At 38.7% G+C, this 22,004-nt stretch overlaps 2 protein-coding genes across 6 annotated transcripts in view; both read left to right on the top strand.

Moving 5' to 3' along the window:
* Nucleotides 1–22,004, top strand: part of RSF1 (remodeling and spacing factor 1) — a 212,089-nt gene that overhangs the window by 126,991 nt on the left and 63,094 nt on the right. For all 5 annotated transcript variants that reach the window (XM_001175061.8, XM_054662577.2, XM_009423810.5 and 2 more), the window contains 2 exons: nt 4,192–4,397; nt 19,736–19,890. In XM_001175061.8, coding sequence (XP_001175061.5) covers nt 4,192–4,397; nt 19,736–19,890 — 361 coding nt within the window. The remainder of the gene's footprint in view (nt 1–4,191; nt 4,398–19,735; nt 19,891–22,004) is intronic.
* On the top strand, nt 10,164–11,857 carry LOC101058036 (ferritin heavy chain-like). The gene has a single exon (XM_054662578.2). The coding sequence runs from the start codon at nt 10,388–10,390 to the stop codon at nt 10,937–10,939; it is 552 nt and encodes a 183-aa protein (XP_054518553.1). The 5' UTR covers nt 10,164–10,387; the 3' UTR covers nt 10,940–11,857.

Below are 22,004 nucleotides of genomic sequence, written 5' to 3'. Positions count from 1 at the left end.
TATAACCAATACCACAGAAATACAAAGGATCATAGAAACAACTATGAACAATTGTTTGGATTATATAGAAAAAAAAATGGATATATACTAGAAGCATGTATCTTACTAAGACTGAATTACGAAGAAATAGAAAATCTGAACAGACTAATAACAAGTAAGAAAATTGAACCAGTAGTCAAAAATGTCCCATCAGAGAAAAGCCCAGGGTATGATGGCTTCACAGCTGAATTCTACCAAACATTTAAAGAATAACTAATAGCAGTCCTTCTCAATGTCTTCTAAAAAACTGAAGAGGAGAAAATACTTCCAGACTAATTTTAGAAGGCCAGCATTATACTGATCCCAAAACTGGACACAAACACTATAAGAAAAGTAATATTCCCAATGAACACAGATGCAAAAATCCTTAACAAAATACTAGCAACCAAATTTAATAGCACATAAATGAGATCATTCACCATGATCAAGTGGGATTTATCCCGGAATGCAAGGATTGTTCATCCTATGCAAATCAATAAATGTGATACATGGCCAGGTACAGTGGCTCACACCTGTAATCCCAGCACTTTGGGAAGCTGAGGCAAGAGAATCACTTCAGCCCAGGAGTTCAGCACCAGCCTGGGCAACATAGCGAGACCACTTCTCTGTAAAATATTTTAAAAAGCTAGCTAGCTGGGTGTTGTGGCGTGTACCTGTAGACCTAGCTGCTGGGGAGATTGAGGCAGAGGATTGCTTGAGCTGTGATCGTGCCACTGCACTTCAGCCTGGGTAACAGAGTGAGACTCTTGTCTTTAAAAAATAAATAAGCCAGGCGGGGTGGCTCACGCCTGTAATCCCAGCACTTTGGGAGGCTGAGGCGGATGGATCAGTAGAGGTCAGGAGTTCAGGACCAGCCTGGCCAACATGGTGAAACCACATCTCTACTAAAAGTACAAAAATCAGCTGGGCATGGTGGCACATACCTGTAATTCCAACTACTAGGGAGGCTGAGGCAAGAGAATCGCTTGAGCGCGGGAGGCAGAGGTTGCAGTGAGCTGTGACCACACCACTGCACTCTAGCCTGGGTGACAGAGCAAGACTCTGTCTCAAAAAATTAATTAATTAATTAACTAAATAAAGTTGTGATGCTCCACATTAAGAGAATGAAGGACAAATATTATATGATCATATGAATATATGCAGAAAAAACATTTGAGAAAATTCAACTTTGCTTTCATGATAAAAACTCTCAACAAATTAGGTGTGAAAAGAATATGTATCAGTGCAGTAAAGGCCATATAATACAACCCCTCAGCTTACATGGTACCCAACAGTGAAAAACTGAAAGCTTTTCCTTTAACATCAGGAGCAAGACAAGGACCACTTGCCACTTATATTCAACATAGTACTGGAAGTCCTAGCCAGAACAGTTAGGTACAAAAAGAAATAAGTCATCTGAATTGGAAAGGAAGAAGTTAAATTGTGACTGTTTGCAGATGACATGATTTTATGTATAAAAAATCCTAAAGACTCTACCAACAGACTATTAGAACTAATAAATGAATTCAGTAAAATTGCGAGATATAAAATCAATATACAAAAATTAGAAGTGTTTCTACTCATAAATCACAGACAATCCAAAAAAGAAATTATAAAAACCAATTCATTACAATAGCATCAAAAAATAAAATATTTAGGAGTAAATTTGACCAAAGAGGTAAAAGATCTCTATACTGAAAACTACAAAACATTATGAAAGAAAAGACAAATGAAAAGATGTCCTGTGTTCATGGATTAAAAGAATTAATCTTGTTAAGATGTCCGTACTACCCAAAGTGATCTACAGATTCAACGCAGTCCCTATCAAATTCCAATGGCATTGTTCACAGAAATAAAACACAACCCTAAAATTCATATGGAACCACAGGAACCTGAGTAACCAAAGCAGTCTTGAGCCAGAAGAACAAAACTGGAGGCATCATACTACCTGATCTCAAAAATCTACCGAGTTACAGTAATCAAAACAACATGGTACTGGTAAAAAGCAGATATATCGACCACTGGAACAGGATAGAAAGCCCAGAAACAAACTCATGTATTGACGGTCAGTTGCTTTTTGACAGTGGTATCAGGATTACACACTGTGCAAAGGACAGTCTATTCAATAAATGGTGCTGGGAAAACTGGTCATCCACATGCAGGAGAATGAAATTAGACCCTTATCTTACACCATACACAAATTATCTTAGTGGATTAAAGACTTAAATATAGACCCGAAAGTATAAAACTACTAAAAGAGTTCATTATTCAAACCATATAAAGAACTCAAGCAACAGCAAGAAAACAATCTGATTTAAAAATGGGCAAAGGACTTCAGTAGACATTTCTCAGAAAAAGACGTAGGAAATGGCCAACAGATAATATGAATAAATGCTCAATATCACTAATTATCAGGGTAATGCATTTTAAAACCACAGTGGAATATCACTTCATGCTTGTTAGGATGGCTATCAAAAAGACAAGACAAGAGATAACAAGTTTGGTAAAGATGTACAGAAAAGGGAACCCTTGAGGCCAGGTGCAGTGGCTCATGCCTGTAATCCCAGCACTTTGGGAGGCCAAGGCAGGCGGATCACGAGGTTAAGAGATCAAGACCATCCTGACCAACATGATGAAACCCCGTCTCTACTAAAAATACAAAAATTAGCTGGGCATGGTGGCACGCCCCTGTAGTCCCAGCTACTCAGGAGGCTGAGGGCAAGAGAATCTCTTGAACCCAGGAGGCGGAGGTTACAGTGAGCCGAGATCGCGCCACTGCACTCCAGCCTGGTGACAGAATGAAACTCTGTCTTAAAAAAGAAAAAAGAAAACAGAACCCTTGCATGCTGATTGTAAGAATGTAAATTAGTTCGGCTATTATGGAAAATAACATGGAGGCTCCTCAAAAAATTCAAAATAGAACTACCATATGATTCAGCATCCTACTACTGGATATATATCCAACGGAAGAAGAATTTGTTTCTTGAAGTGGTATCTGCACTCCTGTGTTCACTGCAGCATTAATCACAATAACCAAGATACAGGATCATTCTAAATGTCCGTCAACAGAAGAATGTAAAATGAAAAGAAGGAAATTCCTGCTTTCGTGACAACACGGTTGAACCTGGAGGTCATTATGTTAAGTAAAATAAGCAAGGCACTGAAAGAAATACCCCCATGATATTACTTAATGTGGAATCTAAAAGAGTCAGACTCATAGAATCACAGTAGATTGGTGATTACCAGGGATTAGGGAGGTGAGGGGTAGACTGGGGAGATATTGGCCCAAGCTACAAAAAGTCAGACAGGAGGAATTAGTTCAGGAGATCAGTTGTATAACATGGTGACTATAGATAATAACAATATATAATATATTTGAAAATTGCTAAGAGGCTAGATTTTAAATGTTCTCACCACCAAAAATTCTTAGGTAGTAGATGTGTTTATTAGCTTGGTTTAGCCATTCCACACTATACACATATATCAGAATACCATGGTGTATACCATAAATATATGCAATTTTTATTTGTCATTTTAAATAAAATGTAAAAAAAATATGAAAAATTTTTAATAGAAATTTTTTTTTGAGACAAGGTCTTGCTCTGTTGCCCAAGCCAGAGTGCAGTGGCGAGATCACAGCTCACCGCATCCTCAACCTCCCAGCCCAGCCCCCTAAATAGCTGGGACTGTAGGCGTGCACCACCATACCTGGCCAATTTTTGTATTTTTTGTAGAGACAGGGTTTCACCATGTTGCCCAGGCTAGCCTTTAACTCCTGGACTCAAGCGATCCTCCTGCCTCGGCCTCCCAAAGTGCTGGGATTACAGGTGTCAGCCACTGTGCCTGGCCTAAAACAGAAAATCTTATACCATGAGATGATTTGGGAGTTTTTAGTGCAAACGGGCTCATTCCTTTTGAAATAAAACTTGATTTGTGTGTCAGTGGTTGTGTTAAACCTATAAATTGGTATGGTATTAATATAAAATGTTATCTTAAAATATTGGCTATTCTAAACAGTTTGTATGAAAGTGGGAAGAGGATAGTGAAAGAAGGAATACAGTATTTGTGTTCTGTCCATTGCTTTCCCTGAATCAGTTCTACGGTTGTATCATATTTACTGTGATGGAGAAATATTTGTGAGGTATTTTAAGTCATGTTATGACTATTTTTCAGTACCTCTGTGAGTGTCAGTTTGATGACAATCTCAAATTCAAGAATATTATTAATGAGGAGGATGCCGATACTATGCGTCTCCAGCCAATTGGTCGAGACAAAGATGGCCTCATGTACTGGTACCAATTGGATCAAGATCACAATGTCAGAATGTACATAGAAGAACAAGATGATCAAGATGGCTCTTCATGGAAATGCATTGTCAGGTATCTTTTATTGGAACCTTTTTACACTTATTTGTGTGTTTTGTACATTGATCTTGTTTCAAAACTAGGGTGTTATCTATCAGACAGAAGTGGTTTTTTGTGTGTGAGTTTTGGGAGTTGTCAAGGCCTCACCTAGTATCCAGCGTAATACCCATAGTATGCACTTAGTTTTTTATTCGTCAAGTAAATGAATATATTCAGTAGTTCAGTCCATATTATATACACATACCTTATACATCAGGAAGCCAGAATCTGAATAATTATAAATAATATGGACAGAAAAATACATTGTTAGACAAAAGCACAAGAAAAGCATTGTTTGGTTCTTATTTAGCTATAGTTTTCTTTTCTTTTTTAAATGGAGTTTCGCTCTTGTTGCCCAGGCTGGAGTGCAATGGCGCAATCTCGGCTCACTGCAACCTCCATCTCCCAGGTTCAAGCAATTCTCCTGCCTCAGCCTCCCAAGTAGCTGGGATTACAGGCGTGTGCCACCATGCCCAGCTAATTTTGTATTTTTAATAGAGATGAGGTTTCTCCATGTTGGTCAGGCTGCTCTTGAACTCCTGACCTCAGGTGATCTACCTGCCTCGGCCTCCCAAAGTGCTGGGATTACAGGCGTGGGCCACCAGGCCCAGCCTTTAGCTATAGTTTTCTATTCAGCATTAACTAGTTCTAATTATTTTAATTTATTCAGTTCATCTTGACACAGTATATATTCTATTTGCTGTGCATACATTTCTTTATTGGAGTTCTGAGGAAATCTTGGGCACATTGCACTTTTTTGTCATAGTTCTCTTTTTAAAAATCTTGATTTTTTATTTGTGTTGACAAATATATTTGAACAGAAATGTTTAATATATAACCATGAAATATAACCTAAACCCTATGAGTAATACTAGAACCATTATTACAGAATCTTTGTGTCTTTAGTTTTCTGTCACTGTAACTTTATTATTTAGAAATATTCCACAAATTATATTAATTTGGAAGATATCGGGGTCCTATAAAGTAGGGAAAACTCATAGCTATCTAACCGCTAGCTTATGAAAAACTTTCCTGACATTAACTCATATCTGTTTTTTGCCCAATTTTGAATTTCAGCAGATTTCTCTTAGTGATTATTTATTAATCCTTTGAAAAAATAACCCATAGAAAAGCTCAATTTTCATTCCCTAAGAATAAATGTGTACTGATTAATCTCATGGGAGATTGTTTCATAAGCATGTATCATTACATTATTTTCCTTGTAATTAATTTGCTAAACGGAGGTAAACAAAGTAGTCCTAAACTAAAATTTATTTACCATTTCTCCTTTAAATACAAAGACTAAATATGATCTATTCATGACATTATACCACTGTTTCTGTTATTTCCCATATTAACTTGGCGTAGTTGTTTAAAACATTCTTTTCTTCTTTGTAGATGAAGAAAATATGACAGTGAAATAATGATTACTATTGATCAGTCATAGTTGTTTAAAATAATGTCTAATGGGCTGGGTGCGGTGGTTCACACCTGTAATCTCAGCACTTTGGGAAGCCGAGGCGGGAGGATCACGAGGTCAGGAGTTTGAGACCAGCCTGGCTAGCATGGTGAAACCCCATCTCTACTAAAAATACAAAAAATTAGCCGGGCATGGTGGTGCATGCCTGTACTCCCAGCTACTCGGGAGGCTGAGGCAGGAGAATTGCTTGAACCCGGGAGGCAGAGGTGTAATTTATGAGAGGAGTTCAAGATAAAAAGAACTGGAAGGCTGGGCACAGTGGGTCACGCCTGTAATCCCAGCACTTTGGGGGCTGAGGTGGGCAGATTACGCGGTCAGGAGATCAAGACCATCCTGGCCAACATGGTGAAACCCCATCTCTACTAAAAAAAAAAAAAAAAAAATGAGCTGGGTTTGGTGGCACACACCTGTAATCCCAGCTACTCGGGAGGCTGTGGCTGGAGAATCGCTTGAACCAGCAGGTGGAGGTTGCAGTGAGCCAAGATCCGCCACTGTACTCCAGCCTGGGCAACACAGCGAGGCTCCGTCTCCAAAAAAAAGAAAAAAAATGTCTAATGTATACTGTTTTAAATAGATTATACCTTAATGCATGATGTGAAATTTTAGAGTTAACAGTTATGTTTGAATCTGGGTTCATCCACTTACCATCTGTAGACACATTACTTTTGTCCCTTGGTATCCATGGGGCACTGGTTCCAGACCCTCATGGATAACAAAATGTGTAAATGCTTAAGCCCTTTACATAATATTTGTGTATAACCTATGCACGTCCTCCCATATACTTATAATATTAATGCATTGTAAATGCTAGGTATAGAATTGTTATACTGTAGTTTTAATTTGTATTTTTATTGTATTAACTTTAGTTTATTTTTTTCTAAATATTTTGATCTGTGGATATGGGGGGCTAACTGTACTTAATTTTTCTGAGAGTTACATTCCTGTACTTTAAAATGAAAGTGATAATACTTCCTCAAAAAGTTGTTGTGAGGAATATATGAGAAATGGTACTGACACTGTAATACATGCTCAATAAACCTTTTCTCTTTTTATTTCCACCTTTTTAACTTTTTAACTATTCGCTTTTCTTTTGTTTTTTGTTTTTAGAGACGGAGTCTCACTCTGTCGCCCAGGTGGGAGTGCAGTGGCGCGATCTTGGCTCACTGCAAGCTCCGCCTTCCGGGTTCACGCCATTCTTCTGCCTCAGCCTCCCAAGTAGCTGGGACTACAGGCGCCCGCCACCATGCCTGGCTAATTTTTTGTAGTTTTAGTAGAGATGGGGTTTCACTGTGATAGCCAAGATGGTCTTGATCTCCTGACCTCGTGATCTGCCTGCCTCGGCCTCCCAAAGTGCTGGGATTACAGGCATGAGCCACCGTGCCTGGCCAGCTATTCGCTTTTCTTACAACCTTTCTAACTCCAAAGACTGAAATTTAGTTTATTCACTAAAGAAATATTTATCAGCAGAAAGGTCAGAAAATTCCCCTAGTGTTGCTTTCACCTCTTCTCATGCTTGACCATTTCTCCATGTTTTATTCCTTGGGCTTCTGCTCTTTTTAAACACACACACACACACACACACACACACACCCCAAAACACATAAAACTTCTTTCCATTTGTTAAAATTTGTTTTTGATAAACAAAATGGTGTATGTGGCAATTGTTCAGAAGGAAATGCTTGTGTAGATTAATGCCTGCACGCAGTTTTCCTTTTTTTTTTTTTTTTGGTTTTCTTTTTTTTGAGACAGGATCTCGCTTTGTTGCCCAGGCTGCAGTGTGGAGTGCAGTGGTGCGATCTCAGCTCCCTGCAAATTCTGCCTCCCGGGTTCAAGCCGTTCTTCTGCCTCAGCCTCCTGAGTAGCTGGGATTACAGGTGTGAACCACCACACCTGGATAATTTTTGTACTTTTAGTAGAGACGGAGTTTTGCCATGTTGACCATGCTGGTCTTGAACTCCCGAGCACAAGCTGTTCACTTGCTGTGGCCTCCCAAAGTGCTGGGATTACAGGTGTGAACCACCATACCCATCCCATAGTTTTCTCATTTTCACAACCACAAATTTCTTTAGAAAATGGTGCCAGGTTATTTTTAGCCATTTTGATGACATCTGTGAATACATATGTTTCTATTTACAATGAGCCAGGGAACATTGCCCAAATAACACAGAAATATTTGGGAGCATTCAGAAATCATTTGGTTTATTGACTCTCTGATTTTGTGTAATGAAATTCAATTTTTAAACAGCTGATTGTCATACTAACATTCCTTTATTTCATTAAATTTATAAATTCTATTACATACATCCTTGTGTAATAGGTACTATGCTAAACAATTGGTGATGTAATAGTGAATAGTATGGCTCTAAGATCTCTAAGAGGGGCTGCAGGCACCTGTGAAAGGCCTCAACTTGTAAAGAATAGATTTTAGGTGAATATTATATGCGTATTTTCTGGGGAAGGATGGTAATTTATGTCGAATTTTCAGTTGGGTGTGTTTATGCATATTATAAATGAGATGTTCTATGACATGACATTCCAATTAGCTTTAACCCAACACAGTGGAACTCTTACTGACAAATATAGTAAACTGTCTTGTCCACATAGGTCTCTCATTGTTGCAGAGGTTGAATGTAGAAAACATTGTAATAATTTTTGCCTCCTCATAAAGATAAGATCTTAGTTGTCACTAATATATATTTAGTGCCTAAAATAATGTGGGGCATCATCTCATTTGACTTGGATGAGATCATACCTGGAGCATGGTATTTCTGTTTGAATGGCAGACTCTGAAAGAAACATTAATATAGTAAAGTCCATTATGGGAACAACCACAAAGAAGATGATTGAATACTGAAAATGCTTTTTCTAGCAGAAATTTACTCAGACATAAATGTCTTCAAACATTTAAAGGATTGATTTGTAGAAGAATATCTCAAAGGCTGAGCCAGGATCACTGGATTCAAATTATGGGGAAGCAGAACTGAATTTGACAGGAGCAAGAACGTTTGTTTTTCCTTTTACATTGCAGGGGAGTGATTGTCTTAAGACTGATAGATGTTGTCACACATTTTTCAATTAAACGTGCAAGTTTATGTGAAGTGGAGTTTTGTAAGAGGCAGTAATCTTTTTAGCAAGAGATTTCTTTAGAAAATCAAGTGATGGCCGGGTGCAGTGGCTCACACCTGTAATCCCAGCACTTTGGGAGGCCAAGGCGGATGGATCATGAGGTCAAGATATCGAGACCATCCTGGCCAACATGGTGAAACTCCGTCTCTACTAAAAATACAAAAATTAGCTGGCATTGTGGCGTGTGCCTGTAGTCCCAGCTACTCGGAAGGCTGAGGCAGGGGAATCACTTGAACCCAGTAGGCAGAGGTTGCAGTGAGCCAAGATTGCGCCACTGCACTCCAGCCTGGCGACAACAGAGCGGCCTCCATCTCAAAAAAGAAGAAAAAAGAAAATCAAGTGATAAGGGAAGAACAAGTAAAGCAAATGAGATTTTGACTTTGACTTTTTCATTTAATAGGTTGCATTTAGGTGCTTTTCTTAGCTAGTAAGTATTATTTTTTACTAGTAAATTAAAAGCTTCTTGTTTTTTCTTAAAACAATTTCTTTAAAGTAACAGTATTATTTTCTTGGTGATCGGCTGGTGTTGGAAACGTGTTTCTACCTAATTCTTTTTTTTTTTTTTTTTTTTTGAGACGGAGTCTCGCTCTGTCGCCCAGGCTGGAGCGCAGTGGCGCGATCTCGGCTCACTGCAAGCTCCGCCTCCCGGGTTCACGCCATTCTCCTGCCTCAGCCTCCCGAGTAGCTGGGACTACAGGCGCCCGCTACCACGCCCGGCTAATTTTTTTTGTATTTTTAGTAGAGACGGGGTTTCACCGTGTTAGCCAGGATGGTCTCGATCTCCTGACCTCGTGATCTGCCCGCCTCGGCCTCCCAAAGTGCTGGGATTACAGGCGTGAGCCACCGCGCCCGGCCTCTACCTAATTCTTAAAAGAGGATTATATAACAAAAGTTATCTAGTCTTTAGGGTTCCGTTTTCTAAAGCTAATAAGTCAACCTTCTTAATGATTGATAAATTTAGAAATATAACTGAACTTTGCAAATTAAAAATCAAATGGAATTTTTAAAAAATGAGAATCCACCAAAAAGGGATAATTTTACATAGTTGATCTACTGAAAATTTCATACCATAACATCACCACAGTCTTAAAACTTGTACTGTTACGTAGCAACTTCCATTTCTGCTAGTTGCAAAATTAATAACATAAATATAGAGACGTTCTTTGCCGAGAGTCGTCGGGGTTTCCTGCTTCAACAGTGCTTGGACGGAACTCGGCGCTCGTCCCCCACCCCAGCCGGCCGCCCATAACCAGCCCTCCCTCACCTCTTCACGGCACCCTCAGACCGCCCCAAGGCCCCCGCCGCCGCCCCAGCGCCACGCAGCCACTGCCACCACCGCCACCTCTCCTTAGTCGCCGCCATGAGGACCACGTCCACCTCGCAGGTGCGCCAGAACTACCACCAGGACTCAGAGGCTGCCATCAACCGCCAGATCAACCTAGAGCTCTGTGCCTCCTACGTTTACCTGTCCATGTCTTACTACTTTGACCGTGATGATGTGGCTTTGAAGAACTTTGCCAAATACTTTCTTCACCGATCTCATGAGGAGAGGGAGCATGCTGAGAAACTGATGAAGCTGCAGAACCAACGAGGTGGCCGAATCTTCCTTCAGGATATCAAAAAACCAGACTGTGATGACTGGGAGAGCGGGCTGAATGCGATGGAGTGTGCATTACATTTGGAAAAAAATGTGAATCAGTCACTACTGGAACTGCACAAATTGGCCACTGACAAAAATGACCCCCATTTGTGTGACTTCATTGAGACACATTACCTGAATGAGCAGGTGAAAGCCATCAAAGAATTGGATGACCATGTGACCAACTTGCACAAGATGGGAGCACTCGAATCTGGCTTGGCAGAATATCTCTTTGACAAGCACACCCTGGGAGACAGTGATAATGAAAGCTAAGCCTCGGCTAATTTCCCCATAGCCGTGGGGTGACTTCCCTGGTCACCAAGGCAGTGCATGCATGTTGGGGTTTCCTTTACCTTTTCTATAAGTTGTACCAAAACATCCACCTAAGTTCGTTGATTTGTACCATTCCTTCAGATGAAGAAATTTGGTACCCCCCCCCAAAAAAGTAGTAACAATAATATAAATATATATATTAGATGAATAGATAGGAAGCAATTAACTTATATATAAAGAATTATACTTTAAGTTGAAACAAGATTTAGTATGTGATTTACAAAACAATAGAAGTAAAGTTTCATTAAACCATATGAAATTGTTAACATTTGAACATTTTGACCTATAAAAATGGTGATTTCATATGGCTCAATCAAGTATTATAACAGGTTTCAATAGCAAAAATGTTTAAGCTCCAGCCAGCGTCCTACTTATTCCAGTTAATGTTTAAAACAGAATTGCCACAAAAGCATTATTTCATCTTTAGGCCTCAATGAAAGAAGATAAAAGTACAGAAAAAAATTTTTTACATCTAATCAAATATGATGTAATAAGTGATTTTATTCACTCCATGGGGTATGTTAATAGAATTTGTTTAGGAGTGAAAAAGATGGGCTCAGCATGATGGCTCACACCTATAACCTCAGCACTTTGGGAGGCCCAGGTGAGCAGTTTGCTTGAACCCAGCAGTTGGAGACCTGCCTAGGCAACATGATGAAACCCTGTCTCTACAAAAAATACAAAAATCAGCAAGGTGTGGTGGCACTTGCCTGTAGTCTCAGTGACTTGAGAGGCTGAGGTGGGAGGATTGCTTGAGCACAGGAGCTTGAGGCTGCAGTGAACTGTGATTGTACCACTGCACTCTAGCCTGGGCAACAGAGTGAGACCCTGTGTCTCAAAAAAAAAAAAAAAATCAAAGATGTAAACATAACAAGGTGGTAGTGTTTGGTTATTAATGATTAGAGAATTTTAGCAAATAAAGACCATAGACCAGATTCCATCACCAGCTTCTTCAACATCTTAGTGGGACTACAGAAAGTACTTTTATACCAAGTATACTAAGGAAGATAAAGTTATATGCAGACTGTTAGGCAGTTACTTCATAAAGAATATATATATATAGCCAGTATTCATATGAAAAAGTGCTTAGCATCATTATTCATTGTAGAATTTCCAATTAAAACCACAATGAGGTATTACCTTACTTCCATTAGAATTAGTAAAACGAAAATGGCTTACAGCACCAAATGTTAACAAGGATATGAACCAACTGAAACACCTTCTTGTATATGTAAAATGATACAACCACTTTGGGAAAGTTTTGCAGTTTCTTCAAATGTTAACAAACTATTATCCCATAACCTATAAATTTCATTTCTGGGTATTTATATTAGAGAAATGAAAACATGTTTACAAAAAGCCTTGTATAAGAATGTTCTTAGCATCTTTATTCTTAACATTACTCATACAATGAATTATTACTAAGCAATAAAAAGGGATGACCTATGAAACTATATGGATTTGTTTCAAAATTCCTTGTATGTGAAAGAAGCACATACTGTTTGATTCCATTTGTGATAAGTTCTAGAATTAATAAAATTAAAAATCTGTTGTATTAGTCCGTTTTCATGCTGCTGATAAAGACATACCCAAGACTGGGCAATTTGCAAAAGAAAGAGGTTTAATTGGACTTACAGTTCCATGTGGCTGGGCAGGCCTCAGAATTATGGCAGAAGGCAAGAAGGAGCAAGTCATGCCTTTCATTGATGGCGGCAGGCAAAGAAGGAGCTTGTGCAGGGAACTCCTGTTTTTAAAACCATCAGATCTCGTGAGACTCATTCACTCACAGGAAATGAACCTGCACCCTTAATTCAATCACCTTCCACCGGATTCCTCCCACAGCAGCTGGGAATTGTGGCAGTTACAATTTAAGATGAGAGTTGGGTGGGGACAGAGCCAAACCATATTTTTCTGCCCCGGCCCCTCCTAAATCTCATGTCCTCATAGTTCAAAACCAATCATGCCTTCCCAACAGTCCCCCAAAGTATTGACTCATTTCAGCATTAACTCAAAAGTCCACAGTCCAACATCTCATCTGAGACAAGGCAAGTCCCTTCTTCCTGTGAGACTGTAAAATCAAAAGCAAGTTAATTGCTTCCTAGATACAATGGGGGTACAGGCATTGGGTAAACACAGCCATTCCAAATGAGATAAGTTGGCCAAAACAAAGGGGCTGTAGGCCCCATGCAAGTCTGAAATCCAGCAGGGCAGTCATATCTTAAAGCCCCAAAATCATCTCTTTTGACTTTCTCACATCTGGGTCATGCTGATGCAAGTGGTGGGTTCCCATGGTCTTGGGCAGCTGCGCCCCTGTACAGCCTCCCTCCTGGCTGTTTTCATGGGCTGGCCTTGAGTATCTGCGGCTTTTCCAAGCACACGGTGCAAGCTATCAGTGGATCTACCATTCTGGGGTCTAGAGGACAGTGGTCCTCTTCTCACAGCTCCACTAGGTGGTGCCCCAGTAGGGACTCTGTGTGGCTCTGATCCCACATTTCCCTTCCACACTGCCCTAGCAGAGGTTCTCCATGAGGGCCCCCAACCCCTGCAGGAAACTTCTGCCTGGGCATCCAGGTGTTTCCATACATCTTCTGAAATCTAGGCAGAGGTTCCCAAACTCCAGTTCTTCTGTGCATTCACAGGTTCAGCACCACATGGAAGCTGCCAAAGCTTGGGACTTGCACCCTCTGAAGCCACAGCCTGAGCTCTGCATTGGCAGCTTTCAGCCATGACTCGAGTGGCTGAGATGCAGGGCACCAAGTCCCTAGGCTGCACACAGCATGTGGACCCTGGGCCTGATCCATGAAACCATGTTTTCCTCCTAGGCCTCCAGGCCTGTGATAGGAGGGGCTGCCGTGAAGACCTCTGACATGCCTGGAGACATTTTCCCCATTGTCTCAGGGATAACATTTGGCTTCCTGTTTCTTATGCAAATTTCTGAAGCCAGCTTGAATTTCTCCTCAGAAAATGAGATTTTCTTTTCTGTCACATTGCAAGGCTGCAAATTTTCCAAACTTTTATGCTCTGCTTCCCTTATAAAACTGAATGACTTTAACAGCACTCAGGTCACCTCTTGAATGCTTTGCTGCTTAGAAATTTCTTCCTCCACATACCCTAAATCATCTCCTTCATGTTCAAAGTTCCACAAATCTCTAGGGCAGGGGAAAAGGCCACCAGTCTCTGCTAAAACATAACAAAACTCACCCTTACTCCTGTTGGGGAACAAGTTCCTCATCTCATTCTGAGACTACCTCAGCCTGGACCTTATTGTTCATATTGCTGTCAGCATTTTTGTCAAAACCATTCAACAAGTCTCTAGGAAGTTCCAAACTTTCCCACATTTTCATATCTTCTGAGCCCTCCAAACTCTTCCAACCTCTGCCTTTTACCCATTTTTTAAGCTACTTCCACATTTTCAGGTACCTTTTCAGCAACGCCCCACTCCTGGTACCAATTTACTATATTAGTCTGTTTTCATGCTGCTGATAAAGACAAGACTGGGCAATTTACAAAAGAAAGAGGTTAATTGGACTCACAGTTCCACATGGCTGGGGAGGCATCAAAATCATGGCAGAAGGCAAGGAGGAGCAAATCATGTCTTACATCAATGGCGGCAGGAAAAGAAAGCTTGTGCAGGAAACTCCTGTTTTCAAAACCATCAGATCTCGTGAGACTCATTCAGTGTCACGAGAACAGAACAGGAAAGACACACCCCATAATTCAATCACCTCCCACTGGGTTCCTCCCACAACACGTGGGAATTGTGGCAGTTACAATTCAAGATGAGATTTGGGTGGAGACACAGCCAAACTGTATCATCTATGGTTATCATAATAAAAACTGTGATTTCTTCTTGCTTTGGTGGGGAAAAGGAATTGAGTAGGAAAGGACAGAAGGGAATTTTTGTGGGAATAGTGATATTCCTTATGTTGATTATGGTGTAGATTACACAATGTATGCATTTGTCAGAACTGATGAACTGAGTGCTTAAAATATGTTTATTTTACAGTATGTGAATTATACCTCATTAAAAATATTTTCAAAATTGATAATGGTTTGACAGTCATTTTCAAAAAGTTGAATTTGAAATAGTATATACAGTTTTCATGTACCCATAATTACAAACTGTATGAATGCATTTCTAAACCATATATATATATATATATAAAACCTGCTAATATAGCACAGTGATTAAGAAGGGCTCTAAAGTCAGACTTCAAAATTCAGTCTTGCTAAATTGTACTAACTTACCTTAGGCAAATTACCATACCTCTCTATGTGTCCTCAGTTTCCTCAGTCATAAAATGGGAATAATTTAATACCTACTTAATTGGGTTATATTGGAATTATATGAACTAATTAATATAAAACTCTTGGAATAATTAATGCTTGGAACATAGTGCTCATTCACTAATGTTAACATCTTAGATTAATAGTACTGCTATTGATATTACTAATTAATGCCTCTTCAGTTTTCTTGGCCTCCACAATTTTTTTTTTTTTTTTTTTGCCTACTGAATAATTTGGCATTTATACCAAAAAGTTGGAATATTGTTTCTCAACTCTGGAATCATATATTTAAAATATTTACAAAAGGCTTGTTATATTTATACTGTTTTATGCTCTGTAGATGTGAAGACCTGGTCCCATTTGTTAAGGAGTTTTTGTTATGGGAGAAAGGTACAGGGAGATATTACATAACACAGAGTCACAAAGTCTGTGATGGAGATTATCAAGGGTGCTGTGGAAGAACCAGATACTTGGCTCATACTTGGCAGAAGATAATGCCTATACTTGACTTTTTTGTGTGTGTGTGGGGTTGGGGTTCAGGGGCGTCTGTTTATTTTTGTTATTTTTTTTTTTCTTCATTGCTTCTGAAATGTTTAGCACCTACCACTAATTCAAACTCTGAACAACTCCTAGGCTGGGAGAAATCATATTTCACAATAATAATGGTTAGGATGACGTGTTCCATTTCATTGAAGTCTAGATTAACTTAAGATACATATAGGAAAATATAACAGTTTAGAATCTGGTTAAGTCAAAGTCAGTAACCAGTCTGCCCAAAACCAAACTTTGAACCTTTCTGCCCTAATCTGAACGTCCCATCTCTGTTAATAGCAGCTACATCCTTTCATTGGCTCAACCCTATGGAATGTGTCAATAGAATTTCTTTAGGAATGAAAAAGATAAGCAGAGATGTAAATATAATAACCAAGTGTTAGTGTTTGGTTATTAATGATGAGAGAAATTTAGCAAATAGAGACCTTATACCAGATTCCATCAGGTGCTTCTTCAGGAACAGAGTGGGACTACAGAGAGTGCTTTTATACCAAGTGTAAACCCCAAGGCCCAAAACCTTGGAGCACATCCGTAACTGCTTTTTCTCTCACTCCACATCTACCCTAACAGCAAATCCCATCAGCTCTTCATGCATGATTGTATCTAGAATTTGATCACTTCTCCTTCATAGCTACATTCTTGTCCAAGCCACCATCTCTTTTTTGTAAAATATATATAATTGAGCAGTTTTTTTTTTTTTACAAGTTACGCATCTGGTACCACTATCTAACACCGGGATATTTTTCTCACCCTAAAAAGAAAACCCTGTACCCATTAGCAGTTATTCTTCATTCTCCCTTTTCCTAGCCCTTAACAACCACCAATCTTTCTGTGTCTATAATTTGCCTATTCTCAACATTTTGTATACATAGAATTATATAATAAGTGACTTTCTGTGTGTGGCCTCTTTTCTTTCTTTCCCTTTCCTTTCCTTCCCTTCTCCCGTCTCCCTTCTCCCTTCCCTTCCCTTTTTCCTTCCCTTCCCTTTCCTCTTCCTTTTCCGCTTCCCTTTCCTCTTCCCTTTCCTCTTTGCTTTCCCCTTTCCTTTCCCCTTTCCTTTCCTTTCCTTTCCTTTCCTTTCCTTTCCTGTTTCTCCATGTTGGTCAGGCTGGTCTCCATCTCCCGACCTCAGGTGATCCGCCTGCCTCGCCCTCCAAAGTGCTGGGATTACAGGTGTGAGCCACCACGCCCAGCCATGTGTGGCCACTTTCAAGTAGAATAATCTTTACAAAGTTTATCCATGTAATATAAATCAGAACTTTATTCCTTTTTATGGCTGAGTAGTATTTCCATATGTAGATATACTAGATTTTGTTTATTCATTCTATACTTGTCTTTGAGAGAGTAATTGGAATTAGCCATGGGGAACACATTCCAGGCTAAGAGAGCAGAAGTGCAGTCAGTCACCCGATATCCTAAGAAAGCCTGGTATTTTGGAGGGATATATCTGATTTAACATGCCTGAAAGAAGAAATGGTTTGGAGAACAGAGAACAAGTGAGGGAGGGGTAGCAAAACAACTGGATTGTTGTTAGGGTCCATAGTCTAAAATATTCTGTAGATAGTGTTAAGAAATTTGGATGTGATTTGAGGGAATTCATAAAAATTTCCTCTGACTAACTCAAATTTAGGATTTTTTAAATTGTTCAAAAATAGGAAAAACCCAAAGATGGGTAGTTTTGTTTTCATATAATAATGACTACCTTAGGCTTGTGTTTAAACACATTGAACAGATTAAAAGCCTTTTAGGGAGTTGTTCTTTAATAAATTTTCATGCTAAATTCCCCTTTTGCTTAAAGTAGTGGAAGTAGGCTGGGTGCAGTGGCTCACGCTTGTAATCCCAACAGTTTGGGAGGCCAAGGCAGGCAGATCACTTGAGGTCAGGAGTTCGAGACTAGCCTGACCAACATGGTGAAACCTCATCTCTACTAAAATTACAAAAGAAATTAGCCAGGCGTGGTGACGGGTGCCTGTAATCCCAGCTACTCGGGAGTCTGAGGCAGGAAAATCGCTTGAACCCAGGAGGAGGAGGTTGCAGTGAGCCAAGATCCTGCCATTGCACTCCAGCCTGGGTGACAAGAGTGAAACTCCATCTCAAAAAAAAAAAAAAAAAAAGTAGTGGAAGTAATTGAAATAGATTTTCCTAGCAATATTAGCTCTCTTACGTTTTGAAGCTTTTTAAAATTGGTATGGTGCATAACTTCAGTATACTCTTCAGTTCCCACCATGACTTTCAGAAATAAATAGATCGAGCCATTTGTTGCATATGGAATTCTCTTTTTCCTTTTTTTAACATATGGAATTCTCAATGGAATATGAGTAGTAATAAAGCATAGATCCTTAAGTTAGAAGCAGGTTGTAATGAAATTAGGGGACTGGATCTTTGCCAAAAATAAATAAAGTCTCTGAGTCTTAATTTTCCTTCCTGTAAAATGGAGGCAGGACCAGACAAGACTTTGAGAAAACATCTAGTCTTACCTTTTGATATTAGATAATTAAAATTCTAGACTGGTTATTATATATGCTCATATGATATGTATGAACATGTATGTTTTATTCTCATGTATAATTGATTGTCATTTTAATTTCTGATTTTTATCAGTGGCAATTTTACTGCTTTATTTAGAAGACCAATTTAGTAATACTCAAGAGAATCCGTTCTTTTATTTTATAAATAAGAAAGCTGAGGCCTAATGAGGATATACAACTTGTCCAGGGGCTCTTTGGAATGCAGAGTTCCTACTCTAAAGCAGTAGAATCTAGCTGGCATGGAATTGGAAAGGGAAAGGAGGGTAGGAGCCATATGTGACATGACAGATAAGAAAACGAGTCATTTCATCTTAACAGTTTTCACTTTGAATCAGGGGTATTTACATCGCACATTGAGAACACAGATGGGAGGATCTTGGTGCTAATTAATAATCTAGTGGTATATCTAGAACTCAGTTTCCCAACTCTTAGTCCAGGGTCTGCTTTTTATCTTCAGCATTATGCACTGTCTGACAGCATTTCTTGCTTGTCTGAGCAAGAAAAATATCCAAGTGAGTTTTCTCAGTTGTAAGTGGCATTTAAATTAACCATACCACACCTTTGTTTTTGCTAGTAAAAATATAGGATTTTATTTGCCAGATACAGGGATATACAACTGTAGTCCTAGCTACTTGGGAGGCTGAGGTAGGAGGGTCTTGAGCCTGGGAATTTGAGGTTACCGTGAGCCGTGATCAGGTCACTGCATTCCAGCCTGGATGACAAAGTGAGACCATGTCTCTTTTTTTTTTTTTTTAAGTAGAATTTATAGGTTAGACTCTTATTTATTTGGAATTTTCTGGTATTGTGGAATCAGTTATAAACCATTATTAACAAAATAAAATCAGCTACCAAAATTTTTTATGTTTTTAAATTGTGTTATTGGAACTGATGTTTTGCTGTAATCAGAAAGTTCTGGATCTTAATTTTGTAGCAGTGTCAAATGCTGTTATCTCTGAAGGTAGAAAAGAATTATTTCCAAATGAATCAAGAACAAAACAAAAAAATACTTTTGCAATCAAGTTTTACATTGATTTCATCTCCTTAGAGATTACATACTATTTTTAAAGTTATCAAACGTTGATTTTTGTGTAATTTTGTTCCTACTTTTCTTTTCAACCAAAGAGATATTCATTGTCATTCCAATCAGTAGAGAGGAAAATCTAATATTCTTCTCTGAAGAACAGTATATTTTAATGTGTTTTTCTTAGTGCTTTTAAAATTCAGGGTTAATTAGGGCTAGCTGTACCAGTGTTTTTGATGTTCTTAATGTATTTTTCTTTTTTAATTTTAATTTCTATCGGTATTATTCAGAAAGTTCTCTAGAACAGGAAAAAGGTTTTTATGCTGTCTTATTTTTTTCCTTGTTTAGAAATCGAAACGAGTTGGCTGAGACTCTTGCACTCCTGAAAGCACAAATTGATCCTGTACTATTGAAAAACTCTAGCCAACAAGACAACTCTTCTCGGGAAAGTCCCAGCTTAGAGGATGAGGAGACTAAAAAAGAGGAAGAAACACCTAAACAAGGTTTTTTTTTGTGTGTTTTGTTTTGCTTTGTTTTGTAATCTCTTCCATATTCTTCCACTCCTCTTCCCAACTATATAATTCTGAATTTCTATCTCAATTTGAATTGGGAGCCTTCTTATAAAAGGAGGTTGATTTTTCCTTAATTTAAAGAAAATGAGGCCAAAAATATTAAATATGTTGCTCTTTTATGTAGAACATTTAAAAATATCTTAGTAAAAAATGTTCAGATCATCAAAACATAATATTTTTTACTAAGGAATGTGAAGACATTTAATGAACTTTTTTATTGTGGCAAAATATAACATAAAATTTACCATTTTAACCATTTTTAACCATACAGTTCTGTGGCATTAAGTACATTCATATTGTTGTGATGCACCCATCACCACCATCCATCTCCAGAACTTTTTTGATCTTTCTCAGTTAAAGCTCTGTATGTTTTAAACACTAAACTCTGCATTTTTCCTTCCCCTCAGCCCCTGGCATCTCTCATTCTGCTATCTGTCTCTTATGAATTTGATCATTCATATCCGAGGAATCATAATGCTTGCACTTTTGTGACAGGCTTATTTCACATAGCATAGTGTCTTCAAAGTTCATCCATGTTACAGGGGTCCCCAACCCCCAGGCCAAGGACTAGTACCGGTCTGTAACCTGTTAGGAACCAGATTGCACAGCAGGAGGTGAGCAGGGACGAGTGAGCATTACCACTCTAGTGAGCATTACCGCCCAAGCTCCACCTCCTGTCAGATCAGTGGCGGCATTAAATTCTCATGGGAGCACAAACCTTATTGTGAACCACTTATGCAAGGGATCTAGGTTGCACACTCCTCATGAGAATCTACTGCTTGATGATCTGAGGTGGAACAGTTTCATCCCAAAACCATCCCCCCAGCCCACCTCCTATAGAAAAATTGTCCTCCACGAAACTGTTTCCTGGTGCCAAAAGGTTGGGAACCACTGTTGTAGTGTATGTCAGAATTTTCTTCCTTTTAATAATAATAAGTTATTGAATAATTGTCCATTGTATGTATATACCACATTTTGTTTATCAATTCATCCATCAGTGGGCACTTGAATTTCTTCCACCTTTTGGACATTGTGAATAATGCTGCCATGAACTGGGTGTACAGATATCTCTTGAGTCCCTGCTTTCCCTTCTTTTAATCCAGAAGTGGAATTGCTGGATCATATATGGTAATTCTGTGTTTAATTTTTTGAGGAAGCACATACTGTTTTCCACAGCAGTTGCATCATTTTACATTCCTTCCAGTAGTGCCCAAGGACTCTAGTTGCTTCCCATCCTCACCAACACTTGTTTCTGTTTGTTTTTTTATAACAGCATCTCATTGTAATTATTAGTTCCTAATGACAAGTGATGTTAAGCATCTATCTTTTCAAGTGTTTATTGGCCATTTGTATATCTTCTTTGGAAAAATGTTTATTCAAGTTTTTTGTCCATTTTTTCTTTGGGTTGTTTATTTTTTTGTTATGCTTTGAAAACTCTTAAGTCTATGATAATGGTAATTGTTAAACCTGATTTCTGATTGAGTTTTCTAATTTGCTTAACTAGGCAGATCAAATTCTAACCATTCTAGGAAGACAGAGCCAAGTCCTGAGCTCTTCAAAAGGAAAGAAACCAACTGAAATTTTGACCAACATCTTTTTAGTTAATATTTGTTATTGATAACCTTTTAATGATAAGGGAAGGAATTTGCTTTCCTTATTATGTTTTCTTTGCTTTTAGTTTGCTTCTGCTAGTTTTGATTAGAACCTAAAAATAATGTTACTCCTTTATTTGCTGCTCTCAGGAAACCATTTATAGAAAGCATTCCATATCTGCAAGCATTGCTTGTAAACAAGGAATTATGCCTTTCCGTGTAGTATATAATAATGTTCCTATATATTAAGCATTGCTTTTAGCCAAAATGTTGATTACCGTCCTTCATTGCTTATGTGGTTTTATTTCAAATGTCTGTGGTGGTTTTATTTCTAAGCCCAATTTCTGCTTTGAAAAATTATTTTTCATATGTTAAACTTATAGACTACTTTGGGAAAGCCTTTTTTTTCCCCTTTGAGACAGGATCTCTCTCTGTCGCCCAGGCTGAAGTACA

This window comes from Pan troglodytes, chromosome 9 (assembly GCF_028858775.2).
Source record: "Pan troglodytes isolate AG18354 chromosome 9, NHGRI_mPanTro3-v2.0_pri, whole genome shotgun sequence".
Classification (NCBI taxonomy): Eukaryota; Metazoa; Chordata; class Mammalia; order Primates; family Hominidae; genus Pan; species Pan troglodytes.
The sequence above is the reverse complement of the archived record's forward strand: the minus strand, read 5'-3'. Positions and strand labels throughout refer to the sequence as shown.

Coding starts and splice junctions, on each gene's coding strand:
- LOC101058036 (XM_054662578.2), top strand. CDS start 10,388: ATGAGGACCACGTCCACCTCGCAGGTGCGCCAGAACTACCACCAGGAC.